At 47.9% G+C, this 24,026-nt stretch overlaps 1 protein-coding gene across 1 annotated transcript in view; it reads left to right on the top strand.

Annotated features, from left to right (window-relative positions):
- Positions 1-1,869: 1,869 nt before the first annotated feature.
- gpib (glucose-6-phosphate isomerase b) overlaps positions 1,870-24,026 on the top strand; it is a 40,991-nt gene continuing 18,834 nt past the window's right edge. The window contains exons 1-6 of the mRNA XM_078210525.1: positions 1,870-2,816; positions 13,756-13,846; positions 15,878-15,946; positions 18,688-18,807; positions 20,781-20,864; positions 23,655-23,801. Of these exons, the coding sequence (XP_078066651.1) occupies positions 2,692-2,816; positions 13,756-13,846; positions 15,878-15,946; positions 18,688-18,807; positions 20,781-20,864; positions 23,655-23,801 (636 nt within the window). The 5' untranslated portion in view covers positions 1,870-2,691. The remainder of the gene's footprint in view (positions 2,817-13,755; positions 13,847-15,877; positions 15,947-18,687; positions 18,808-20,780; positions 20,865-23,654; positions 23,802-24,026) is intronic.

The following is a 24,026-nucleotide window of genomic DNA, read 5'->3' as shown; positions in this document are numbered from 1 at the left end:
GACTTATCAACTTTAGCCAACCGTTGTTTTTCCTTATGAACTTGTAGCCCACGACGTTTCTCAACTACTTCCTCTTTCACTGTGACAGCACCTTCTCCTTTGATAAAGACGGGTGCCTTAGCTATGCCCACTGCCTCCATGTGTGAACCCCTTTTTGATCCCTAATCAGCCTCGCTCCTTTACCACCCTTTGGATTCATTTTTACCTTAACTGCCAGAGTCTGCTCACACTCTCTATTTCCCCTCTTGCAATATTCAGCCTGACATCTGTCATGCTCCCTGCTTACTTTATTCTGTCTTTCATTAGCTAAGAAGCTATGGTTTTGTTTGCCCTACCTTTCCCCCATGTGTGAATGCACCTCAAAAGTACCTGAACGATCTCCTCTTTAAACTGTTCCTCTGCCGTTTACACAGTAAGAAGTCTCACAACACCAGGTTAAAGTCCAACAGGTTTATTTGGTAGCAAACTCCACTAGCTTTCAGAGCGCTGCTCCTTCGTCAAGTGAGTGGGAGTTCTGATCACAAACAGGGCATATAAAGACACTAACTCAATTTACAAAATGATGATTGGAATGCGAGTCTTTACAGGTAATCAAGTCTTAAAGGTACAGACAATGTGAGTGGAGAGAGCTTTAAGCGCAGGTTAAAGAGATGTGAATTGTCTCCAGACAGGACAGTTAGTGAGATTTTGCAAGTCGGGGGGTTACAGATAATGTGACATGATTGCTGTTTTGACCCCTCTGGGACCCCTCTGCCGTTTTGACAGCCAATGTTGGACTCCAGCTTTCCTGGGCCAGATCACCCTACTGGAATTGGCATACATTTATTCCTGATTGTTCCTTGTCCTTTCCAATAGCTAAAATCATAGAATCCCGACAGTGCAGAAGGAGGCCTTTCGATCCATCAAGTCTATACCAACTCTCTGAACAAGCATTTTACCCAGGCCTATCCTCCCATTCCATCCCCGTATTTACACATTTACCATGGCTAATCCACCTAACCTGCAAATCCCTGGACACTAAGTGGCAATTTACCATGGTAAATATAAATATACAATTTACAATACTAAAAGCACTCTTTCTGGTTGTATCACAGCTTGGTCTGGGCTCCTGCTCTGCCCAAGACCACGAGAAACTACAAAAGGTCGTGAATGTAGCCCAATCCATCACACAAACCAGCCTCCCATCCATTGACTCTGTCTACACTTCCCACTGCCTCGGCAAAGCAGCCAGCAAAATTAAGGATCCCACACACTCCGGACATTCTCTCTTCCACCTTCTTCCATCAGGAAAAGGATACAAAAGTCTGAGGTCGCCTACCAACCGACTCAAGAACAGCTTCTTCCCTGCTGCTGTCAGACTTTTGAATGGACTTACCTCGCACTAAGTTGATCTTTCTCTACACCCTGGCAATGACTGTAACATTACAATCATTTCCTTCTCTATGAACAGTATGCTTTGTCTGTATAACACACAAGAAACAATACTTTTCACTGTATGCTAATGCATGTGACAATAATAAATCAAATCCCAAATCAAAACATGATACGAGTACGACTCCCGAAACATCCCAAATGTCACTTGATTCAATTGACCCACCTCATTCCCCAGAGGCAATGCCTCTTTTCTCATTGGGTCAGAATATGCTGATCAAGAAAATCTTGCTGAACTGACTTCAGAAACTCTCCTCCCTCTCTGTTTTTCACTCTGTTCCTATCAGAGTATAACCTGGTGTTGAGAGTTCTCACTGTATCTGAGTATACACCTGGGTGATTAAATCCCAAATTATCAGATTCTATAGTTTTACACTGCTCTGTAATTCCCCTGCACATTTGCTGCTGTATATCTGTGTCCCAGCGTGACCTGCAGATAGCAGCAAAGGATTTGGTTCAGCTCTTTAAACAGAAACTCCATCTTGGATTTCACTTGATGACCTTCAGACGTGTGTTCCCATCCTGGAGTCTAAGCAAAGGCTGCAATGGCGTGAAGCGAGCCAGCCTTTCAATGTAACCATAACCATCCGTGATCTGAGCTCCCTGCATTGGGGGCAAGCCCACAGCCTCTCTCCCTAACGAGAGGAGGCTGAGACTCTCCCGGCCCGGGGCGGGGGACTCGGGACTGAGCCTCTCCCGAGCCGGGAGGGAGGAGATTCCAGGCTGAGCCTCTCCCGAGCTGGGAGAGAGGGGTGAACAAGGCGGTTCCGGGCCGGGAGAGGGGGATTCGGGGGTGGGGAGGCTCCGGACAGGGATTCTCTCCTGGGCTGGGAGAGGGGAGGCGCCGGGCTGAGACTCTCCCAACCCGGGAGAGGGGGATTCGGGGGTTGGGAGGCTTTGGGCTGGGAAAGGGGAGGCGCCCGGCTGAGCCTCTCCCGGTTGAATTGCCGCAAATTCGGGTTTGTAACAAAATCCATTTCAGAGCCGGGGGCGGGCATTGTGATGTCATCCTGTTTCCTGAGCTGCGATTGGTCGGGACTCCCGGCAGGGGGCGTGTCCTGTGTCTCTGATTGGCTGATCCGCGGATACACTTGCAATTTCACATCCGATCCTTAGTCTCCGCGTTCCATCCGGACCCAGAGCCCAGACACCAGACATCCGGAGCCCAGACACCCTCCAGTCTACACACAGACACCAGGAGCTCAGACACCCCCCAGTCTACACACAGGCACCCCCCAGCCGGAATCCTCTCCAGCCACGATGGCCAACGATTTCACCGCCGATGCCAATTACAAAGCGCTGGCAGACTGGCACCAGCGGAACTCTGCCAGTCTCAAACTGCGGAAGATGTTTGAAGCGGAGCCCGAGCGCTTCAAGCACTTCAGGTGAGTGCGAGTGCATTCTTGTGTGAGGCTCAGTCAGACTACAGTGACCAGATGGACAGGCGGGGCTGAGTCTGCAATCACCAGGGATTGTTACCCTCCCCTCCCTCCCTCCCTCCTCCCACCCAACACTGGCCCCTTATTGAATGGAGGAATGTTGCAGGGAGCAGGAGGCTGGGCTGCCACCCAGTGGGGTTTGACTCCTGTGTGTCTACGTGCTGCCCAGCACGGGGGAGTTTGGAACTACATTTCACATTCTGCTTAGTCACTCACTCTATATCCTGTTTCATTGCAGCACCGAGGGGCACAAACCCTGAGTACAACTAGTGGGAACATCCAGCAAACACTCAGCTGCCACTGTGTCCCTGCAATAATCTCCCAGAATAACAATACAGCCCTTATTGCAGCTCCCTCACTCATCTCAGGTAGAAGCTGGGCTTGTTCCACACACATCCCCTTGTTACAACAACCTTCAGCGGTCCTGTGCATGATCGATCAATCACTCGGCCATGGCATCTACTGATTATTTTAATCAGTAAGGGAGCCAGGGGTATCAGGCAGGAAAGTGGAGTTGAATTTGATTTGATATATTATTATCACGTGTATTAACATACAGTGAAAAGTATTGTTTCCGCGCTATATAGACAAAGCATACCGTTCATAGAAAAAGAAAAGAGAGAATGCAGAATGTAGTGTTACAGTCATAGCTAGGGTGTAGAGAAAGATCAACTTAATGCAAGGTAGGTCCATTCAGAAGCCTGACAGCAGCAGGGAAGAAGCTGTTCTTGAGTCGATTGGTACGTGACCTCAGACTTTTGTATCTTTTCCCCAACGGAAGAAGGTGGAAGAGAGAATGCCCTGAGTGCGTGGGGTCCTTAATTACGCTGGCTGCTTTTCCGAGGCAGCAGGAAGTGTAGACAGAGTCAATGGATGGGAGGCTGTATCAGCTCAGTCGTGATTTCATTGAATGAGGGAACAAACTTGATGGGCCGAATGGCCGACTTCTGCACCCATGTCTGATCTCTTTTAAAGGCTGGCAAAGGCACGGTTGGCAGAATGGTCTCCTCTCGGAGCTGTAGGATTCTATAGTAAAATCTGTGTTGATTTGTCTCTGTTTTGGGGATGATGTTTTTGGAGAGATTCTCCTCGAGCGATGGCCTGAGCATCAGTTGATGAGGTTGTGGACCAACAACCAGTGCTTTCCCTTGGACACCTCCCCATCCTCGCTGACTTTAACACAAGCATTTACATTGATGTGTTATTGTGAAAAGGAGCTGTTGAAAATTGCAATTCCCAATTCATGACTTTCGCAGGGAAAAGCTTTTCTGTAACTAGTTCAATTTGTGATCTTGATAATGTAACTGAGCTGTTAATGAATGTCAAATAGGTTAAATATGGAAATTCCAGTTTAATGTTAAGTTTTCAGTGATTTGCTAAACTGCATGGACCAATGAGAGTTGTCCATCTGAAGCAGTGGAATTTTGGGAGTGCTACAACCAGCCTGAGTCCCCGTGACCTGACTGAGATGCACAGACAGTGTTTCCACTCCTGGTTGCTACCGTCTGGATAGTGGGTAAGCTTAGATATCAGATGGGGCAATGCCATGGTGCCCCACAGACTCAAAGAACCTGTTGCAATGCACATGAGGGAAGTCGCCCAGCATTCATTGAATTGGAGCTCAATAGAGAGTCAGTGTTCAGGGAAGGAGGAGTGGAAATCAGGCCATAGAGTATGAATTAGCAGGATACAGAGATACATTAAGATACCGTATGGCGCCAACTGATCTACACTTAGGGAATGACGTTCCTGATTGCTAATAAACTTGAAGCTATTGCAACAATGCTGGGTGGCTGAGCAAAGCAAATCAGATAAAAAAGGAAAGTTCTGCCAACTCTGGAAATCTGGAAGTAAATCAGATGTTTTATTAAAAGGTCGATATTGAACCTCTATAAATAATTGCAATTGCGTATTGAATACTCTACTGCACTGTGGCACAATATTAAAGGATATCACAGCTATTGAGGTAATACAGGAGAGAACAACTAGAATGATTAGTAGTAGAGGCGGGTACAATTTTATCTTTTAAAAAGCATTTAGATAGTTACATGGGTACGATGGGTATAGAGGGATATGGGCCAAATGCGGGCAATTGGGATCAGTTTAGGGGTTTCTAAAAAAAAAAAGGGGCGGCATGGACAAGTTGGGCCGAAGGGCCTGTTTCCCTGCAGTAAACCCCTGTGACTGTATGATTGAAGGGACAAAGAATTGGAATATCAGAAATGACACTGGACATCTCACCAGAAAAGAGCAGGTTTAAGGTCGATATGATTGTGGTGTTTCCAAATGGACTGGATAATATAAACCATAACATACTCTTTCACCTTGTCCAGAACAGCAGAACTAGATGACATGGCCTACACTATCCCTAACTAATCCCTAACTAATCTGTGGAAACTTTATTTCAGTGAGTGAGTGGACAAGTGTGGGGTAGGCTGCCCAGAGAGATAGTGAATACCATAAGACATAAGAGCAGAATTAGGCCACTCAGCCCATCGAGTCTGTTCCGCCATTCAATCATGGCTGATACTTTTCTCATCACCATTCTCCTGCCTTTTCCCTATAACCCCTGATCCCCTTATTAATCAAGAACCTATCTACCTCTGTATTAAAGACACTCAATGACCTGGCCTCCACAGCCTTCTGCGGCAAAGAGTTCCTCAGATTCACCACTCTCTCAGTTGTGATTGATCCATTCGATGAATTTATTTCAGTAATTGGCACAGGGAATTTCAATATTTGAGCAACTTGACATGTAGTGAGTGTAATGTGCTGGGAGGAACAAGCCACTTTGAGCTTACAGTTCCCAAATCTCTCCCCCACTGTGAGTATCTCTGACCTCATCTCTGGGTCTGTTGTAGACTAATTGATAGAGGTTGATCACTGTGACTGGTTAATGACTCTCTTCTCATTGGATGGTGTCACTAGCAGGATAGTGGAAGGTGACCCTGGTTGGAATGTGGTTTTTCATCACCCCCTTTATTCCCATGGTCTCGAGATTCCTCTGCCCAGTGTACCGAAAGGAATTGCTGCAATCGGGTGACTGCGATCTGATGCAATTTGACCAAGCATGACTTGTCAGAAATAAACCCAAAATCTGCAGATCTACAAATAACTATCAGAATCTCCCTTCACTGCTGATACTAACCTGACCCCCGTTGCAGAGACAATGAGGGGAAACAGATAAACTGAGTTGTGCGTTTTCTGCTCCCTGAGAGTCTGGGGTGAAGTTCTGGAAATTTTACCACATTGTGTTTGTGGAGTGTGTGAGTTGAATCCTGAAACTAGTGGTGTTGAGGTTAGGGGGGGGGGAGGGGAAGGGCATTACCACGTGTCTGAACTCACTCAAAATTTAATAGTTTAAACTACTGAAAGTATTGAAAAGGGAATTAGTAACACACTTTTTAATATCAAATTTAAAAATGTAACTAAATTCACATTTTGCTTTGAAAATGTGCAATGATTCTGTCTATTGTTTGGGGTACTTCCTGGTTTAGACGTGGTATCCTGAACTGTGGTTTGAACTTGCTTACATGTTTAAACAGTTTTTTTGGGCGAACTTCAGTGGGGCAAATCCCTGACGTGGTTTCAGACTACATTGCTGGACCAGTAATCCAGAGAACATGAGTTCATATCCCACCAGTTCAAGGGCAGTTAGGAATGGGCAACAAATGCTGGCCTAGCTGGACCGCCCACATCCCAAAAAACTGTGGATATTTGAAATCAAATATTTTCAAAATCTGGTATTGATAAAGGTGATAACAAAAAACTGTCAGTAAAACTCCAACTGGTCCACTGCGTCCTCTGGGGAAGAGAATAGGGTCTGTAACCCATCTGGTGCAGGATGGCACAGTGGTTAGCACTGCTGCCTCACAGTGCCAGGGGCCCGGGTTCAAATCCGGCCTTGGGTCACTGTCTGTGTGGAGTATGCACATTCTCCCCGTGTCTGCGTGGGTTTCCTCCGGGTGCTCCAGTTTCCTCCCATGCTCTAAAGATGTACAGGTTAGGTGGATTGGCCATGATCAATGTGCAGGATTACAGGGATAGGCGGGAGTGGGCCTAGGTAGAGTGCTCTTTCAGAGAGAGGGTCAGTGCAGATTCAATGGGCCGAATTGCCTGCTTCCGCACTGTAGAGCTTGTATGGTCTACTGCGTGACTCCAGTCTCTCACTAAGCTGGTTGACTCTAACTGCCCTTTGGAGTAACTATCGAGCATGATGGCGACACTTCAGCACCTGCACTGCGGCGGCTCAAGAAGGTGGCTCGCCACAATCTTCTCGAGGACAACAAGGGATTGGCCGCATACTGAGAGTGAATTCCTTTTTTAAAAAAAGTGAGCCACTCCCCTGACATTCCTGAACATATTTCACCAAGCGGCTGTCTTGCTATGGTTGTCCAGTACAGGCTTACAAGCCCATTTGTTCAACTGCATTTATACAAGACGTATACTAGGGACAAAATTCCAGAGAGTATGTGGGGGGGAAAAGGAGAAACATGTGTAACAACTATAAAGTGTTTTACAGTCAATTCCCTATTTTATACACTCTTGTAAATAACTCAGCAGCAAGCTCCCACAAACACACTGTGATCATGAGCGGATGTGACAGAATGGATAAATATTGGCCTGGACTCTTTGAACCAGTGTCTTTACATTCACGTAAGAGGGCAGAATTTGCCCCAGGTTTAACATCTTATCCAAAAGATGGGATGTCTGACAGTGCAGCACTCGCTCAGTACTCTACAGCAGCTTCTGACAGTGCAGCACTCGCTCAGTTCTGTACAGCAGCATCTGACAGTGCAGCACTCGCTCAGTTCTGTACAGCAGTTTCTGACAGTGCAGCACTCGCTCAGTATTCTACAGCAGCTTCTGACAGTGCAGCACTCGCTCAGTTCTGTACAGCAGTTTCTGACAGTGCAGCACTCGCTCAGTTCTGTACAGCAGCGTCTGACAGTGCAGCACTCGCTCAGTACTCTACAGCAGCTTCTGACAGTGCAGCACTCGCTCAGTTCTGTACAGCAGCGTCTGACAGTGCAGCACTCGCTCAGTACTCTACAGCAGCTTCTGACAGTGCAGCACTCGCTCAGTACTCTACAGCAGCTTCTGACAGTGCAGCACTCGCTCAGTTCTGTACAGCAGTTTCTGACAGTGCAGCACTCGCTCAGTTCTGTACAGCAGTTTCTGACAGTGCAGCACTCGCTCAGTTCTGTACAGCAGTTTCTGACAGTGCAGCACTCGCTCAGTACTGTACAGCAGTTTCTGACAGTGCAGCACTCGCTCAGTACTCTACAGCAGCTTCTGACAGTGCAGCACTCGCTCAGTTCTGTACAGCAGTTTCTGACAGTGCAGCACTCGCTCAGTTCTGTACAGCAGTTTCTGACAGTGCAGCACTCGCTCAGTTCTGTACAGCAGTTTCTGACAGTGCAGCACTCGCTCAGTATTCTACAGCAGCTTCTGACAGTGCAGCACTCGCTCAGTTCTGTACAGCAGCTTCTGACAGTGCAGCACTCGCTCAGTTCTGTACAGCAGCGTCTGACAGTGCAGCATTCGCTCAGTATTCTACAGCAGCGTCTGACAGTGCAGCACTCGCTCAGTTCTGTACAGCAGCGTCTGACAGTGCAGCACTCGCTCAGTACTCTACAGCAATGTCTGACAGTGCAGCACTCGCTCAGTTCTGTACAGCAGCTTCTGACAGTGCAGCACTCGCTCAGTTCTGTACAGCAGCTTCTGACAGTGCAGCACTCGCTCAGTTCTGTACAGCAGTTTCTGACAGTGCAGCACTCGCTCAGTTCTGTACAGCAGTTTCTGACAGTGCAGCACTCGCTCAGTTCTGTACAGCAGTTTCTGACAGTGCAGCACTCGCTCAGTATTCTACAGCAGCTTCTGACAGTGCAGCACTCGCTCAGTTCTGTACAGCAGCTTCTGACAGTGCAGCACTCGCTCAGTTCTGTACAGCAGCTTCTGACAGTGCAGCACTCGCTCAGTTCTGTACAGCAGTTTCTGACAGTGCAGCACTCGCTCAGTATTCTACAGCAGCGTCTGACAGTGCAGCACTCGCTCAGTTCTGTACAGCAGTTTCTGACAGTGCAGCACTCGCTCAGTATTCTACAGCAGCGTCTGACAGTGCAGCACTCGCTCAGTTCTGTACAGCAGCATCTGACAGTGCAGCACTCGCTCAGTATTCTACAGCAGCTTCTGACAGTGCAGCACTCGCTCAGTTCTGTACAGCAGTTTCTGACAGTGCAGCACTCGCTCAGTATTCTACAGCAGCTTCTGACAGTGCAGCACTCGCTCAGTTCTGTACAGCAGCTTCTGACAGTGCAGCACTCGCTCAGTTCTGTACAGCAGCTTCTGACAGTGCAGCACTCGCTCAGTTCTGTACAGCAGCTTCTGACAGTGCAGCACTCGCTCAGTTCTGTACAGCAGCGTCTGACAGTGCAGCATTCGCTCAGTATTCTACAGCAGCGTCTGACAGTGCAGCACTCGCTCAGTTCTGTACAGCAGCGTCTGACAGTGCAGCACTCGCTCAGTACTCTACAGCAATGTCTGACAGTGCAGCACTCGCTCAGTTCTGTACAGCAGCTTCTGACAGTGCAGCACTCGCTCAGTACTGTACAGCAATGTCTGACAGTGCAGCACTCGCTCAGTTCTGTACAGCAGCTTCTGACAGTGCAGCACTCGCTCAGTACTCTCCAGCAGCGTCTGACAGTGCAGCACTCGCTCAGTACTGTACAGCAATGTCTGACAGTGCAGCACTCGCTCAGTACTCTACAGCAGCGTCTGACAGTGCAGCACTCGCTCAGTACTGTACAGCAATGTCTGACAGTGCAGCACTCGCTCAGTACTGTACAGCAATGTCTGACAGTGCAGCACTCGCTCAGTTCTGTACAGCAGCGTCTGACAGTGCAGCACTCGCTCAGTATTCTACAGCAGCGTCTGACAGTGCAGCACTCGCTCAGTTCTGTACAGCAGCGTCTGACAGTGCAGCACTCGCTCAGTACTGTACAGCAGCGTCTGACAGTGCAGCACTCGCTCAGTATTCTACAGCAGCATCTGACAGTGCAGCACTCGCTCAGTTCTGTACAGCAGCGTCTGACAGTGCAGCACTCGCTCAGTTCTGTACAGCAGCGTCTGACAGTGCAGCACTCGCTCAGTTCTGTACAGCAGCTTCTGACAGTGCAGCACTCGCTCAGTATTCTACAGCAGCGTCTGACAGTGCAGCACTCGCTCAGTACTGTACAGCAATGTCTGACAGTGCAGCACTCGCTCAGTATTCTACAGCAGCTTCTGACAGTGCAGCACTCGCTCAGTTCTGTACAGCAGCATCTGACAGTGCAGCACTCGCTCAGTTCTGTACAGCAGCTTCTGACAGTGCAGCACTCGCTCAGTATTCTACAGCAGCTTCTGACAGTGCAGCACTCGCTCAGTACTGTACAGCAGCGTCTGACAGTGCAGCACTCGCTCAGTTCTGTACAGCAATGTCTGACAGTGCAGCACTCGCTCAGTATTCTACAGCAGCTTCTGACAGTGCAGCACTCGCTCAGTTCTGTACAGCAGCGTCTGACAGTGCAGCACTCGCTCAGTTCTGTACAGCAGCGTCTGACAGTGCAGCACTCGCTCAGTTCTGTACAGCAGCATCTGACAGTGCAGCACTCGCTCAGTTCTGTACAGCAGCTTCTGACAGTGCAGCACTCGCTCAGTATTCTACAGCAGCTTCTGACAGTGCAGCACTCGCTCAGTACTGTACAGCAGCGTCTGACAGTGCAGCACTCGCTCAGTTCTGTACAGCAATGTCTGACAGTGCAGCACTCGCTCAGTTCTGTACAGCAGCATCTGACAGTGCAGCACTCGCTCAGTATTCTACAGCGGCGTCTGACAGTGCAGCACTCGCTCAGTACGGACCAACTGATCCATGGTCTTACACACTGGAAGGAAATTGACACCTAGTTTAACCGTGTTGGAAATTGAATGGTTCACACACAACTTTAATACACCGAGCGTTGGAGGGGGGAAATTGTTGGGGTGAGCACTCGTGTGAAGTGGATTCTGGCTCCTGTTATCGAACGGGCTATTCCCATCTGTTACAAACTCTCTGCCAAGAATTAAGTCAACTCACTGCAGATTCTAGATTATAATTAGAATTATTGGAATCTTGTCAACTGTGGGAAGCCCACCAAGCTGCAGCCCAGAGGACAGGGGAGGGAGCCGGTCTTGCACGGTGCTTTTCAATCAGTGAGCCAGGCACCAGGTAGGCCACGATGCAGAACAGACTCTCCCAGGGCTGAATTAGCAGCAGGTGCACAACAAGCCTCCCACTGAACCACCTGCACAACTCCCAGCACTCTCTGGCAATATTCCAACTCCCTCCCACTATAAAAAACTGGCAATTCCATCTTAAAGATTAGTACTGATTATCTGGAAGAATCATAGAAACCTGACAGTGCAGAAGGAGGCCATTTGGCCCATCGAGTCTGCACTGACAACAATCCCACCCAGGCTCTATCCCCGCTTAGTTACCCTTACCTTAGTTAGAATCCCTCTAACCTTTCACAGTCTGGGACACTAAGGGCCCTACTTGAGTGCCCGAATCGGACTTCTGTAGAATGCCGTCTTCTGTTTTGTGCCACATCTGGACGGGCGAACGCAGTGGTAATGGGCGTGTAGCCCATTAAGTCAATTTAAATGCATTTAAATGGCCGTCGCACCCGTTTTGGGCACGGTCCCGATTGCGGCCATTTTCGGGCCTTGGTAAAGGGGGAATTGGCGCGGAGGCAGGTGCAGATCACGCCACTCGCCTCACGCCTGACTTTACCAAGTTTTCACGCCCGAAAACGGGTGCAGCTTGATGGTAAAATCAGGTCCTAAGGGTTTATTTAACATGTCCAATCAACCTAACCCACACATCTTTGGAATATGGGAGGAAACCGGAGCACCCGGAGGAAGCCCACGCAGACGCGTGGAGAATGTGAAAACTCCACACAGGCAGTGACCCAAGCCAGGAATTGAACCCGGGACCCTGACGCTGAGAGGCAGCAGTGCTAACCACTGTGCCACCGTGCCGCTTCATTTATTTCCAATCCCTAGTTGTCCAGAGGCCATGCAGGTTGGGACTGGAGTGAAGTGTATCCAGACAATGAGTGTGGATTTAAGGTGATTAGCGGAAGAACGGAGGGAGGGGGAAGGGGGGGGGGCTTTGTTGTGCTGCTAGGTTTGGAAATGCAATGCCTGATAACACGGTGAATACAGTTTCACAACAGAATTGGATAAATATGTGAAGGAGGATTTGTGGAAAGAGCGGGATGAACTAGATCATTCTTTGAAAGAGCTGTTGCAGACTTGATGGGCTGAATGGTCTCTTCACGTGCTGTAGTTAGTGAACCAGTTGGGTTTTTATAACATTCAGGCATCTTGAATTGAGATTTTAGCTGGTGCCAGCTCACAGACACTACACAGTTTCTGAATTTGACTTCTCATAGTGGGATTTGAACTCTCATCCCCTGGATTGCTGCTCCAGGACTCTCAGCTACAGGTCTTGTGCTTCTGAGGGACCCATTACTGAAGTTACCTCAATGACTTTGTGATGTGCAGGAGAGCCTTACCAGAGGGCTCTAGATTTGAACCCCACCTCTGTACCAGAGAAGCCTGGTTAGCTGCAATTGCTCTCCACGTCTCTCAATTTAGTAGTGGGGTAGGTGGGGTGGGGCCCAGGGGTAGGTGGGGTGGGGCGCAGGGATAGGTGGGGTGGGGCGCAGGGGGCAGCACAAGACGTCTCCCCAATCTCTGTCCAGTGCTGGGATTGGAGGCAGGAGTCTGTGAGATTCAACGCCACACCCAGAAATTAGATTAATGGTGATGGGCAAAAGAACTGGAGTGACATTTGGTGGGGTTGGGGGGATGGGTCTTTTATGCAATGAGTGATTGCAGGAATGAGATAGAGAATCTGGTGAACTGGTGCAGCAACAATAATCTCTCCCTCAATGACAACTAAACAAAGGAGATTGTCATCGACTTCAGGAAGCGTAAAGGAGAACATGCCCCTGTCTACATCAACGGGAACGAAGTAGAAAGGGTTGAGAGCTTCAAGTTTTTAGGTGTCCAGATTACCAACAACCTGTCCTGGTCCCCCCATGCCGACACTATTGTTAAGAAAGCCCACCAATGCCTCTACTTTTTCAGAAGACTAAGGAAATTTGGCATGTCAGCTACGACTCTCACCAACTTTTACAGATGCACCACAGAAAGCATTCTTTCTGGTTGTATCATAGCTTGGTATGGCTCCTGCTCTGCCCAAGACCACAAGGAACTACAAAATGAATGTAGCCCAATCCATCAGGCAAACCGGCCTCCCATCCATTGACTCTGTCTACACTTCCCGCTGCCTCGGCAAAGCAGCCAGCATAATTAAGGGCCCCACACATCCCGGACATTCTCTCTTCCACCTTCTTCCATCGGGAAAAAGATACAAAAGTTTGAGGTCACATACCAACCGACTCAAGAACAGCTTCCCAGCTACTGTCAGACTTTTGAATGGACTTACCTCGCATTAAGTTGACCTTTCTCTACACCCTAGCTATGACTGTAACACTACATTCTGCACTCTCTCGTTTCCTTCGCTATGAACGGTATGCTTTGTCTGTATAGCACGCAAGAAACCATACATTTCGCTATGTTAATACATGTGACAATAATAAATCAAATCCAATCCAAGTGATTAGGATTTGGAATGCAGTCCAGATAGGGTGCTGGATACTGATGCCATCCTGCACACATCCAGGGTCGGGGTTGAAGGCTGTTATGAAGACATGGGAGGGGCGGGGGTTGACTCTCAGCCCAGTCAACCTGTGTGGATATCCATGCTCTAACTCTCCCTCTCCTACTTTGCCCACAGTTTAAACCTCAAGTCGGACAATGGAGACATCCTGCTGGATTATTCTAAGAATCTGATCACTGACGATGTGATGAAGATGCTGTTTGAGCTGGTGAGTGTGACAGAATAAATGGAGTGGATGGGACAGAGATAGGGGTGCATTCGTTGTAATTTTCCAAAAATCCTTGGATTCTGGACCAGAGGATTGGGAAACTGCCAATGGGAAACCTCTAGTCAAAAAGGAAAGGAGGCAAAAAGCAAATAACTATAGGCCAATTGGCCTAATGTCTACTGTTGGAAAAATGTTGCAATCAATTATTAAGGAAGTAATAGCACATTTAGAAAGTTAGTCATAGAGGTTTACAGCATGGAAACAGGCCCTTCGGCCCAACTTGTCCACGCCGTCTAATCAAGCAGAGTCAGTATGGCTTCTTGAAAGGGAAATCATGTCTGATTAATTTAATAGAGTTTTTCAAAGCAGTCCCAACCAGAGTGGATAGAGGGGAATGAGTAGATGTGTTGCATTGGACTTCCAGAAGGCATTTGAAAAAGTACCTCACAAAAGGGTAGGTCATAAGATAAGAGTCCATGGTATTATAGGCTAATGTGTAGGAAACAGCGAGTGGGGATAAGGAGTTCTTTTTCAGGTTGGTGACCTGTAACCAGTGGGGTTCCACAGGGATCAGTGCTGGGATTGCAACTGTTTACAATATATATTAATGACTTGGAGGAAGGAAGTGAAGGTACTGTAGCCAAATTTGTAGACGACACAAAAATAGGTGGAAAGATAAGTTGCGAGAGGGATACAGACAGACAGCTTACAAAGAGATACTGATAGGTTCAGTAAGTGGGCAAAAAGTCAGCGAGTGGAGTATAATGTGGGAAAATGTGAAATTGTTCATTTTGGAAGGGAGAACAAAAGAACAGTATTATTTAAATGGAGAAAAACTGCAGAAAGCTGCAACACAAAGGGGACTTGGGGGAACTTGTGCACAAAACACAGAAAGCCAGCACCCAGGTGCAGCAGATAATCAGGAAGGGTAATGGAATGTTGGCCCTTTTTTCTTTTTTGTTTATTCGCTCCTGGAAGTGGACATTGGCTGGGAGGCATTCATTCCCCAAATGCCTATGAACTGAGTGGCCATTTCAGAGGGCATTTAAGAATCAATCAAATTGCTGTGTGTCTGAACTCACCTGCAGGCCAGACCAGATGAAGGTGGCAGATTTCCTTCCCTAAGGGACATTAGGGACGCAGATGGGATTATACAACAATTGACAATAGTTTCATGGTCATACCAGTTTTTTAAATAATTTAATTTAAATTTCACCATCTGCCAAGGTGGGATTTGAGCCATTGACGCCAGAGCCTTACCCTGGTTCTCTGGATTACAAGTCCAGCGCCAATACCACTACGCCATCACCTCCCCAAGCTAGGGGAGGAATATAAGAGTAGGGAAGTCTTGCTGCAACTGTGCAAGGTACTGGTGAGACCACATGTGAGCAGTTTTGGTCCCCTTATTTAATGAAATTATTATATTTTATCAGAGGCAGTTCAGAGAAGGTTCACTAGGATGACACCGGGGATGGAAGGATTGTCTTATGAGGAAAGGTTAGACAGGTTGGGACTCTACTCATTGCAATTTAGAAGAATGAGAGGTGATCTCATTGAAACGTATAGGATTCTTAAGGGGCTTGACAGGGTAAATTCTGAGAGGATGTTGCACCTCATGGGAGAGTCTCAGACCAGAGGGCGTAGTCTCAGGATAATGAGGCATCAATTTAAGACTGAGATGAGGAACTGAATGTCAGATACTGGTCGCCTCCACATTGGTCTAGTTCTGGGTATATCCTGTAGGCACTTGTTCAACATTCTTCCTTGAACTAACATTACAAAAAAACAAATTAAATGGCCATTGATCTCACTGCAGTTTATGGGATCTTGCTATGTATAGAATGGCTGCAACATTTATCATAATGATCACTGCAGCTCCACCTATTCATTGTTGTAAAAAAGATTTGCTGTGTTTTAGAGGGAGGTTATACCTGTTGCTTATGTCTGTTCTAAGCCTCTTGAATCTGCTTCCATGGCTGCAGAAGACGCTGAAGATTATTTAATGCCTGTTTGTGTTTATTTTCCCCCCAGGCAAGATCCAGGGGTGTTGAGAAAGCCAGAGAACGTATGTTCACCGGGGATAAGATTAACTTCACAGAGGTAAGGGGGATTGAGAATTCAGCATGAATCCGAAATGTTTGTTTCTATCACAGTTAGTGCAGCATTCATTCAGGATGTGGGTCACTGGCTGGGCCAGCATTTATTGCCCATCCCTAATTGCAGTTGAGAAGGTGGTGGTGAGCTGCCTTCTTGGGCCGCTGCAGTCCATGTGGTGTAGGTACACCCACATTGCTGTTAGGGAGGGAGTTCCAGGATTTTGACCCAGTGACAGTGATGGAATGGCTGTTTCCAAGTCAGGATGGTGAGTGACTCAGAGGGGAACCTCCAGGTGGTGTTGTTCCAGGTATCTGCTGCTCTTGTCCTTCTAGATGGTAGAGCTCGTGTGTTTGGAATGTGATGCTGAAGAATGTGTGAACTCTGACCTTAATTTAAAAATGTGTTTAGTAACAGGAAAATCTAGAAAACTGTTTCCTCGACCCGGGGAAACCACTTCCTCCACATATCCCTCAAGGTCAGAAAACCACCTTCTCCCCATATCCCTCAATCCCAGAAAACCGCCTTCTCCCCATATCCCTCAATCCCAGAAAACCACCTTCTCCCCATATCCCTCAATCCCAGAAAACCACCTTCCCCCCCATATCCTTCAATCCTAGAAAACTGCATTCTCCCCATCCCTCAATCCCAGAAAACTGCATTCTCCACATATCCCTCAATCCCAAAAAAACATCTTTCCCCCCATATCTCTCAATCCCAGAAAATCACCTTCTCCCCATATCCCTCGATCCCACTTTTCTCAGTATATGCCTCAATCTCTTTTCATAGAATCATAGAAGATAGGAGCAGGAGGAGGCCATTCGGCCCTTCGAGCCCGCTCCGCCATTCATCACGAAAATGGCTGATCATCCAACTCAATAACCTAATCTTGCTTTTTCCCCATAATCTTTGATCCCTTTCGCCCCAAGTGCTACAACCAGCCGCCTCTTGAATGCATTTAATGTTTTGGCATCAACTACTTCCTGTGAGAATGAATTCCTGTGTAAATTATTCCGTTACTCAGTTGGTGAAATGCTGGAGTTGGATGGGGAGAGAAAGTTAGTTGCAGTGGGTGTGAGTAGTTTTGTCTTTTCATAATCTCCTCCCTCATTAACCAACTGCTGCAGTGGCCCAGGACCTCCTGTTGTGAGTGTCGCAAGGATTCCTGTTCCTATTGGCAGCTATGTGTTACCCTTGGCAGGATGTGGTGTAACGGGGACTTGTGAAATGCTGCATGTGGACACATCAAACTGAAAATGTTCATCATGAAGCAGATAAGAAAGCTTTGATAGTTGTGATATTCAACAAGAGCCGTGCCTCAGTGATTGCTGTGGTATCTGGGGTTCTAGACTGACTCTCCTGGGGAGGGAGAGGAAGGTCTGGGACACAATCGCAGAATAATGGGCCGCCATTTAGCACTGAGACGAGGAGAAATGTCTTCATTCAGAGGGTGGTGAATCTTTGGAATTCTCTGCCCCAGAGGCTGTGGAAGATCATCATTGAGCATGTTCAACACCGATATCCACAGATTTCTATTAAAGATATTAAGGGATATGGGGATAGTGCAGGAAGAAGGTGGTGAGGTCAAAGTTCAGCCATGATCTAGTTAAATGGTGGAGCAGGCTCAAGGGGCCGAATGGCCTCCTCCTATTTCCTACGTTCCTCCAGTGCCGGAGTGAGGGAATGCATTTTGATTGATGGTTCATATTAACTGTTCCACATCTTTAACTGCATGGGGTGGAGCTGGAGCACAGGGTGGGAATTGTGTGTGCGGACATGTGGATACTATCCTGATGGATGTTAGAATATTTAACAATGCTTCTTAGTTGTAATATCCCAGCGTCTAGCATTTCAGTCAGAGTGAATGTCAAGGAATGGGAAACATACAGACAAAGACAACATGGAAACTCGAGAGACAGAGAATGAGGAACAGATCAGGAGATGGTTTATACCGAGATGATAAGGTCACAAAATTTGCCGAGGTTCACATATCGAGGACTTTGCCTCAGTGTCAATCTTTCTGCCTTTGTCTATGTAAGAAATAGAACAGAGAACAGCTAGAAGTCATTCAGAGGCTTGCAATTCTCTACCCCGGAGAGCTGTGTTGCTCAGTACGTCAGTATAATCAAGGCAGAGATTGATAGATTTTTGGACATGGAGGGACATGGAGATAGTGCAGGAAAGTGGTATTGACGTAGAAGATCAGCCATGATCTCATGGAATGGAGGAGCAGGCTCGAGGGGCCAATGGCCGACTCCAGCTCCTATTTCTTATGAAGATTAAAGGTAGAAAGATTCGTAGCAAGGTAAAGTCTGTAACCTGTGAACCTCAGCAAACACACACCGTCACATATTGTTGTCAGGAGCTAAAAGGTACCAGAGTTGGGTGTTGGCTGTCAACAGTAAGAATGTTCCCAAGATAGTCAGAGCTCCGTTTACTGTAACAGTGACCCCTATGAACATCACCGCTCTGATCAGCTGGATAGAGACTTTGTGAAAGAAACCGGTTAAATTAATTACCCATGATTCATATAATCCTGCAGAGCCAAGTAGAAGAAGCAATACTGTTCTTAGCCAATGTGTGTTCAAGATTCTTGGTTAAAGGACACTTGGGCCTGAGTCACGTGGAAGTTATTGTTACAGATCTACCAATCCTAGGTCGTGCCCTTAATCAGGGGAAATGTGCTAAGAATGGGTTAGGATGTGATGTGGACCTGTGTGTGAAATGAGTCCTATTTGTTCCCCCAGAACCGTGCCGTACTTCACGTTGCACTGAGGAACCGCTCCAATATTGCCACCCTGGTCGACGGCAAGGACGTGATGCCAGAGGTGAATGCCGTGCTGGAGAAGATGAAGCATTTTTGCCAGGTAACAGAATGAGTGAGTGAGGCAGGTGCACAGCTGCAGGGGCAGTGCCCCGCCCCAACCCCACCCCAACCCCACACCAGTGATATATTTCCAAGTCAGGATGGTGGTGACTCTGAGGTGATGGTGTTCCTCTGGCATTGCTCCCTCTGATGACGGACATCGATTTATGATCGAAGAAGTTGAGCTTCTTGAACTTTGTAGTAGACACAGCTGACCAGCTGCAGCCCTGAGATCAGCCTGGTTGATGATGATGGGACTTCGAGATGAGCTGAAAGTCTCCTTCACCCTATCACCCCTGACTCACTGGTCCGCACTGGCTCCTGTCCAGCAATGTTTCCATTTTAACATTCTTACCAATGTGTTCAAATCCCTCCATGACCTCACCTCTTCCTGGCAGATTCAATGGGCCGAATGGCCTAATTCTGCTCCTATATATCTCATGAACTAACCTACTTGAGCTCTACAACTTTCCCGAGATCTTTGGCTCCTCCAATTCTGGCCTCTCACTCACCCACAATTTTAATCACTCCACCATTGACCACGGTGCCTGCCACTGCCTGGACCCTAAGCTCTGAAATTCCCTCGCTAACTCTCTCTGCCTCCCTTCCTTTCAGACATAATTTAAAACCAAGGTTTGGATCACCTGGCCTGAAATCTCCTAATGTGGCTCAGTGTCAATATTATTTCTGATAACTCTGCTGTGAAGTACCCTGGGGATGTTTTATTACACTCGAGGTGCTATATAAATACAAGCAGTTGTTTAAAAAGCACTGTATAAATATTGAGTTGTTGTTGAGGTAGTGGTTCTGGAGTGGTCAACTTCTGCTTGGTTCATTTAAGCTTTTGACATTGAGTGGAGTTTCCAGTCTTGGAGCCCAGGTGAATGGTCACCATAGGTACTTTGTAGCTGACGCTCGGAAGGCACTTTACTGCCGTCTGGAACAGACTGAGCTCCTTTGTGACTGTCTCAGAGTGGTCGCATTACTGGCCCTTTGGGCCACAGGTTTGGACTCAATGCTCTGGAGACACAAATTCACACCCCGCCATGAGAGCTGGGAAATATTAAACCCTGGAACAAAGTGCTAACATCAATACTGAAGACCATTAAACTATTAGAGTGTTGTAAAAATCAAACTGGCTCATTAATGTCCTTTTGGGATGGGAATCTGCCATTCTTACCCAGTCTGGCTTGTATGTGACTCCAGAGCCACAGTGACATGGTTGATTCTAAAATGGCCGATGAAGCCAATTAGTTGTATCGGGATGGACAATAAACCTGAGGCCTGTGAGTGAGGCTCACATCAGATCATGAATAAAACCCTCTAAGCACTGGAGGTCCCAGCTAATAGGGTGTGATTGGTTGTACCACTGAGGCGTCATGTGACAGGGGTCTGTACCTGGGTACCCACTGACTCGATGAATGTTGTTGTCTTTTTGACCATCGTAACCCTGCTTCATGGCCAATATCAAGGACCCCACGCACCTGGACATTCTCTCTTCCACTTTCTTCCGTCGGAAAAAGATACACATGTCTGAGGTCACGTACCAACCAACTCAAGAACAGCTTCTTCCCTGCTGCTGTCAGACTTTTGAATGGACCTCCCTCGCATCACGTTGATCTTTCTCTACACCCTAGCTATGACTGTAACACTACATTCTGCACTCTCTAATTTCCTTCTCTATGAATGGTATACTTTGTCTATAGCGCGCAAGAAACAATACTTTTCACTGTAGGTAATACATGTGACAATAATAAATCAAATATAATTCACACCAACCCTTCACAAACAGAAACCCACCCAATATTGGGGTCCATTGTACCCGAGGAAGGTGGAAAGTCCAAGCTGGTTTAGAATAGTTTTCCAGTGGTTCTGTAGCAGCAGAATGCTGGAATGTGATTGGTGAGTGATTAGATGGGTGGTACTTCCTGACGCTTTGGGGTGGATGTCTCACTGAGTCTGATTCTCTTGCAGAGAGTTCGTGGTGGAGAGTGGAAGGGATACACGGGAAAGACCATCACCGACGTTGTCAACATCGGGATTGGAGGCTCGGACCTGGTACAGAAATCTCAACACTAACTTCATCGAGTGCAACATATACAGGCTAAGAGGCACAGGATGGCAGCTGGCAAGCTCCAGTGGTGATGTGGAGATGCCGGCGTTGGACTGGGGTAAACACAGTAAGAGTTTTAACAACACCAGGTTAAAGTCCTCCTCGAAGGAGCAGCGCTCCGAAAGCTAATGGTATTTGCTACCAAATAAACCTGTTGGACTTTAACCTGGTGTTGTTAAAGCTCCAGTGGCTCAGGGGTACTCAGCTCTGAGCAAATGGATTGCAGACCTGGGGTGTTTACAGTAATGTGTATAACACTGGGGTACAGTACTGGTGGGGACAGGTCTGTCACTGTATAACACTGGGGTACAGTACTGGTGGGGACGGGTCTGTCACTGTATAACACTGGGGTACAGTACTGGTGGGGACGGGTCTGTCACTGTATAACACTGGGGTACAGTACTGGTGGGGGCGGGTCTGTCACTGTATAACACTGGGGTACAGTACTGGTGGGGATGGGTCTGTCACTGTATAACGCTGGGTACAGTACTGGTGGGGACGGGTCTGTCACTGTATAACACTGGGGTACAGTACTGGTGGGGATGGGTCTGTCACTGTATAACACTGGGGTACAGTACTGATGGGGACAGGTCTGCCACTGTATAACACTGGGGTACAGTACTGGTGGGGGCGGGTCTGTCACTGTATAACACTGGGGTACAGTACTGGTGGGGATGGGTCTGTCACTGTATAACACTGGGGTACAGTACTGATGGGGACGGGTCTGCCACTGTATAACACTGGGGTACAGTACTGGTGGGGGTGGGTCTGTCACTGTATAACACTGGGGTACAGTACTGGTGGGGATGGGTCTGTCACTGTATAACACTGGGGTACAGTACTGATGGGGACGGGTCTGTCACTGTATAACACTGGGGACAGTACTGGTGGGGACAGGTCTGTCACTGTATAACACAGGGGTACAGTACTGGTGGCGATGGGTCTGCGGCTGTATAACATTGGGTACAGTACTGGTGGGGACGGGTCTGTCACTGTATAACACTGGGGTACAGTACTGGTGGGGACGGGTCTGTCACTGTATAACACTGGGGTACAGTACTGGTGGGGACGGGTCTGTCGCTGTATAACACTGGGTACAGTACTGGTGGGGACGGGTCTGTCACTGTATAACACTGGGGTACAGTACTGGTGGGGATGGGTCTGTCACTGTATAACACTGGGGTACAGTACTGATGGGGACGGGTCTGCCACTGTATAACACTGGGGTACAGTACTGGTGGGGGCGGGTCTGTCACTGTATAACACTGGGGTACAGTACTGGTGGGGATGGGTCTGTCACTGTATAACACTGGGGTACAGTACTGATGGGGACGGGTCTGTCACTGTATAACACTGGGGTACAGTACTGGTGGCGATGGGTGTGTCACTGTATAACACTGGGGACAGTACTGGTGGGGACGGGTCTGTCACTGTATAACACTGGGGTACAGTACTGGTGGGAACAGGTTTGTCACTGTATAACATTGGGTATAGTACTGGTGGGGACGGGTCTGTCGCTGTATAACACTGGGGTACAGTACTGGTGGGGACAGGTCTGTCGCTGTATAACACTGAGGTACAGTACTGGTGGGGACAGGTCTGTCGCTGTATAACACTGAGGTACAGTACTGGTGGGGACAGGTCTGTCGCTGTATCACACTGGGTATAGTACTGGTGGGGACAGGCCTGTCACTATAACACTGAGGTACAGTACTGGTGGGGATGGGTCTGTCACTGTATAACACTGGGTACAGTACTGGTGGGGATGGGTCTGTCACTGTATAACACTGGGGTAATGTACTGGTGACGATGGATCTGTCACTGTATAACACTGGGTATGGTCCTGGTAAACACAGTAACGGTTTTAACAACACCAGGTTAAAGTCCAACAGGTTAATTTGGTAGCAAATACCATTAGCTTTCGGAGCGCTGCTCCTTCGTCAGATGGAGTGGAAATCTGCTCTCAAACAGGGCACAGAGACACAAAATCAAGTTACAGAATACTGATTAGAATGCAAATCTCTTCAGCCAACCAGTTCTTAAAGATACAGACAATGTGAGTGGAGGGAGCATTAAGCACAGGTTAAAGAGATGTGTATTGTCTCCAGACAGGACAGCCTGCAAGTCCAGGAGGCAAGCTGTGGGGGTTACTGATAGTGTGACATAAACCCAATTATGTCACATTATCAGTAACCCCCCACAGCTTGCCTCCTGGACTTCTTGGCTGTCCTGTCTGGAGACAATACACATCTCTTTAACCTGTGCTTAATGCTCCCTCCACCCACATTGTATCTTTAAGACCTGGTTGGCTGTAGGGATTCGCATTCTAATCAGTATTCTGTAACTTGATTTTGTGTCTCTGTGCCCTGTTTGAGAGCAGATTTCCACTCCATCTGACGAAGGAGCAGCGCTCCGAAAGCTAATGGTATTTGCTACCAAATAAACCTGTTGGACTTTAACCTGGTGTTGTTAAAACTCTTACTGTGTTTACCCCAGTCCAACGCCAGCATCTCCACATTATGGTCCTGGTATCCAGTCCAGTTTGTTGAAGTATTGATTGTTTACCGTCCTTTTTCCTCATTTTTTTGGTAAATTGCAGTGCTAAAATAATCCAACATTTGGAGGGATTTCAGGAACGTGTGTGTGACTGAGTGAGTGGGTCTGGGATTGACTCGAGGTGTGATCTGTGTCTGCTGCACTGTATCTCCCTCAGTTAAAACTGTGCTTTGTCCCAGGGCCCCCTCATGGTAACTGAAGCTCTCAAACCCTACGCAAAGGGTGGGCCGAAGGCCTGGTTTGTGTCCAACATTGATGGTACCCACATGGCCAAGACCCTGGCAGAGCTGAACCCCGAGACCTCCCTCTTTATCATCGCTTCCAAGGTAAGTCTCTGAGAGTGACCATGAGCAGGTCCGCTGCTCTCGCGGATTCTAATAACTGACTGTCATCGTTCAGAGGCTTCCTGTCTTTCGAAGCGATTGGGCGCTGCACACACTGGGAAGAGGGAGAGGGGGGTTGGGGAGAGAGAGAGAGGAGGAGAGGGGGGTTGGGGAGAGAGGGAGAGGGGGGTTGGGGAGAGAGGGAGAGGGGGGTTGGGGAGAGGGAGA

This window comes from Mustelus asterias, chromosome 4 (assembly GCF_964213995.1).
Source record: "Mustelus asterias chromosome 4, sMusAst1.hap1.1, whole genome shotgun sequence".
Taxonomy (NCBI): domain Eukaryota; kingdom Metazoa; phylum Chordata; class Chondrichthyes; order Carcharhiniformes; family Triakidae; genus Mustelus; species Mustelus asterias.
This window is presented reverse-complemented; position numbering and strand designations above follow the sequence as displayed.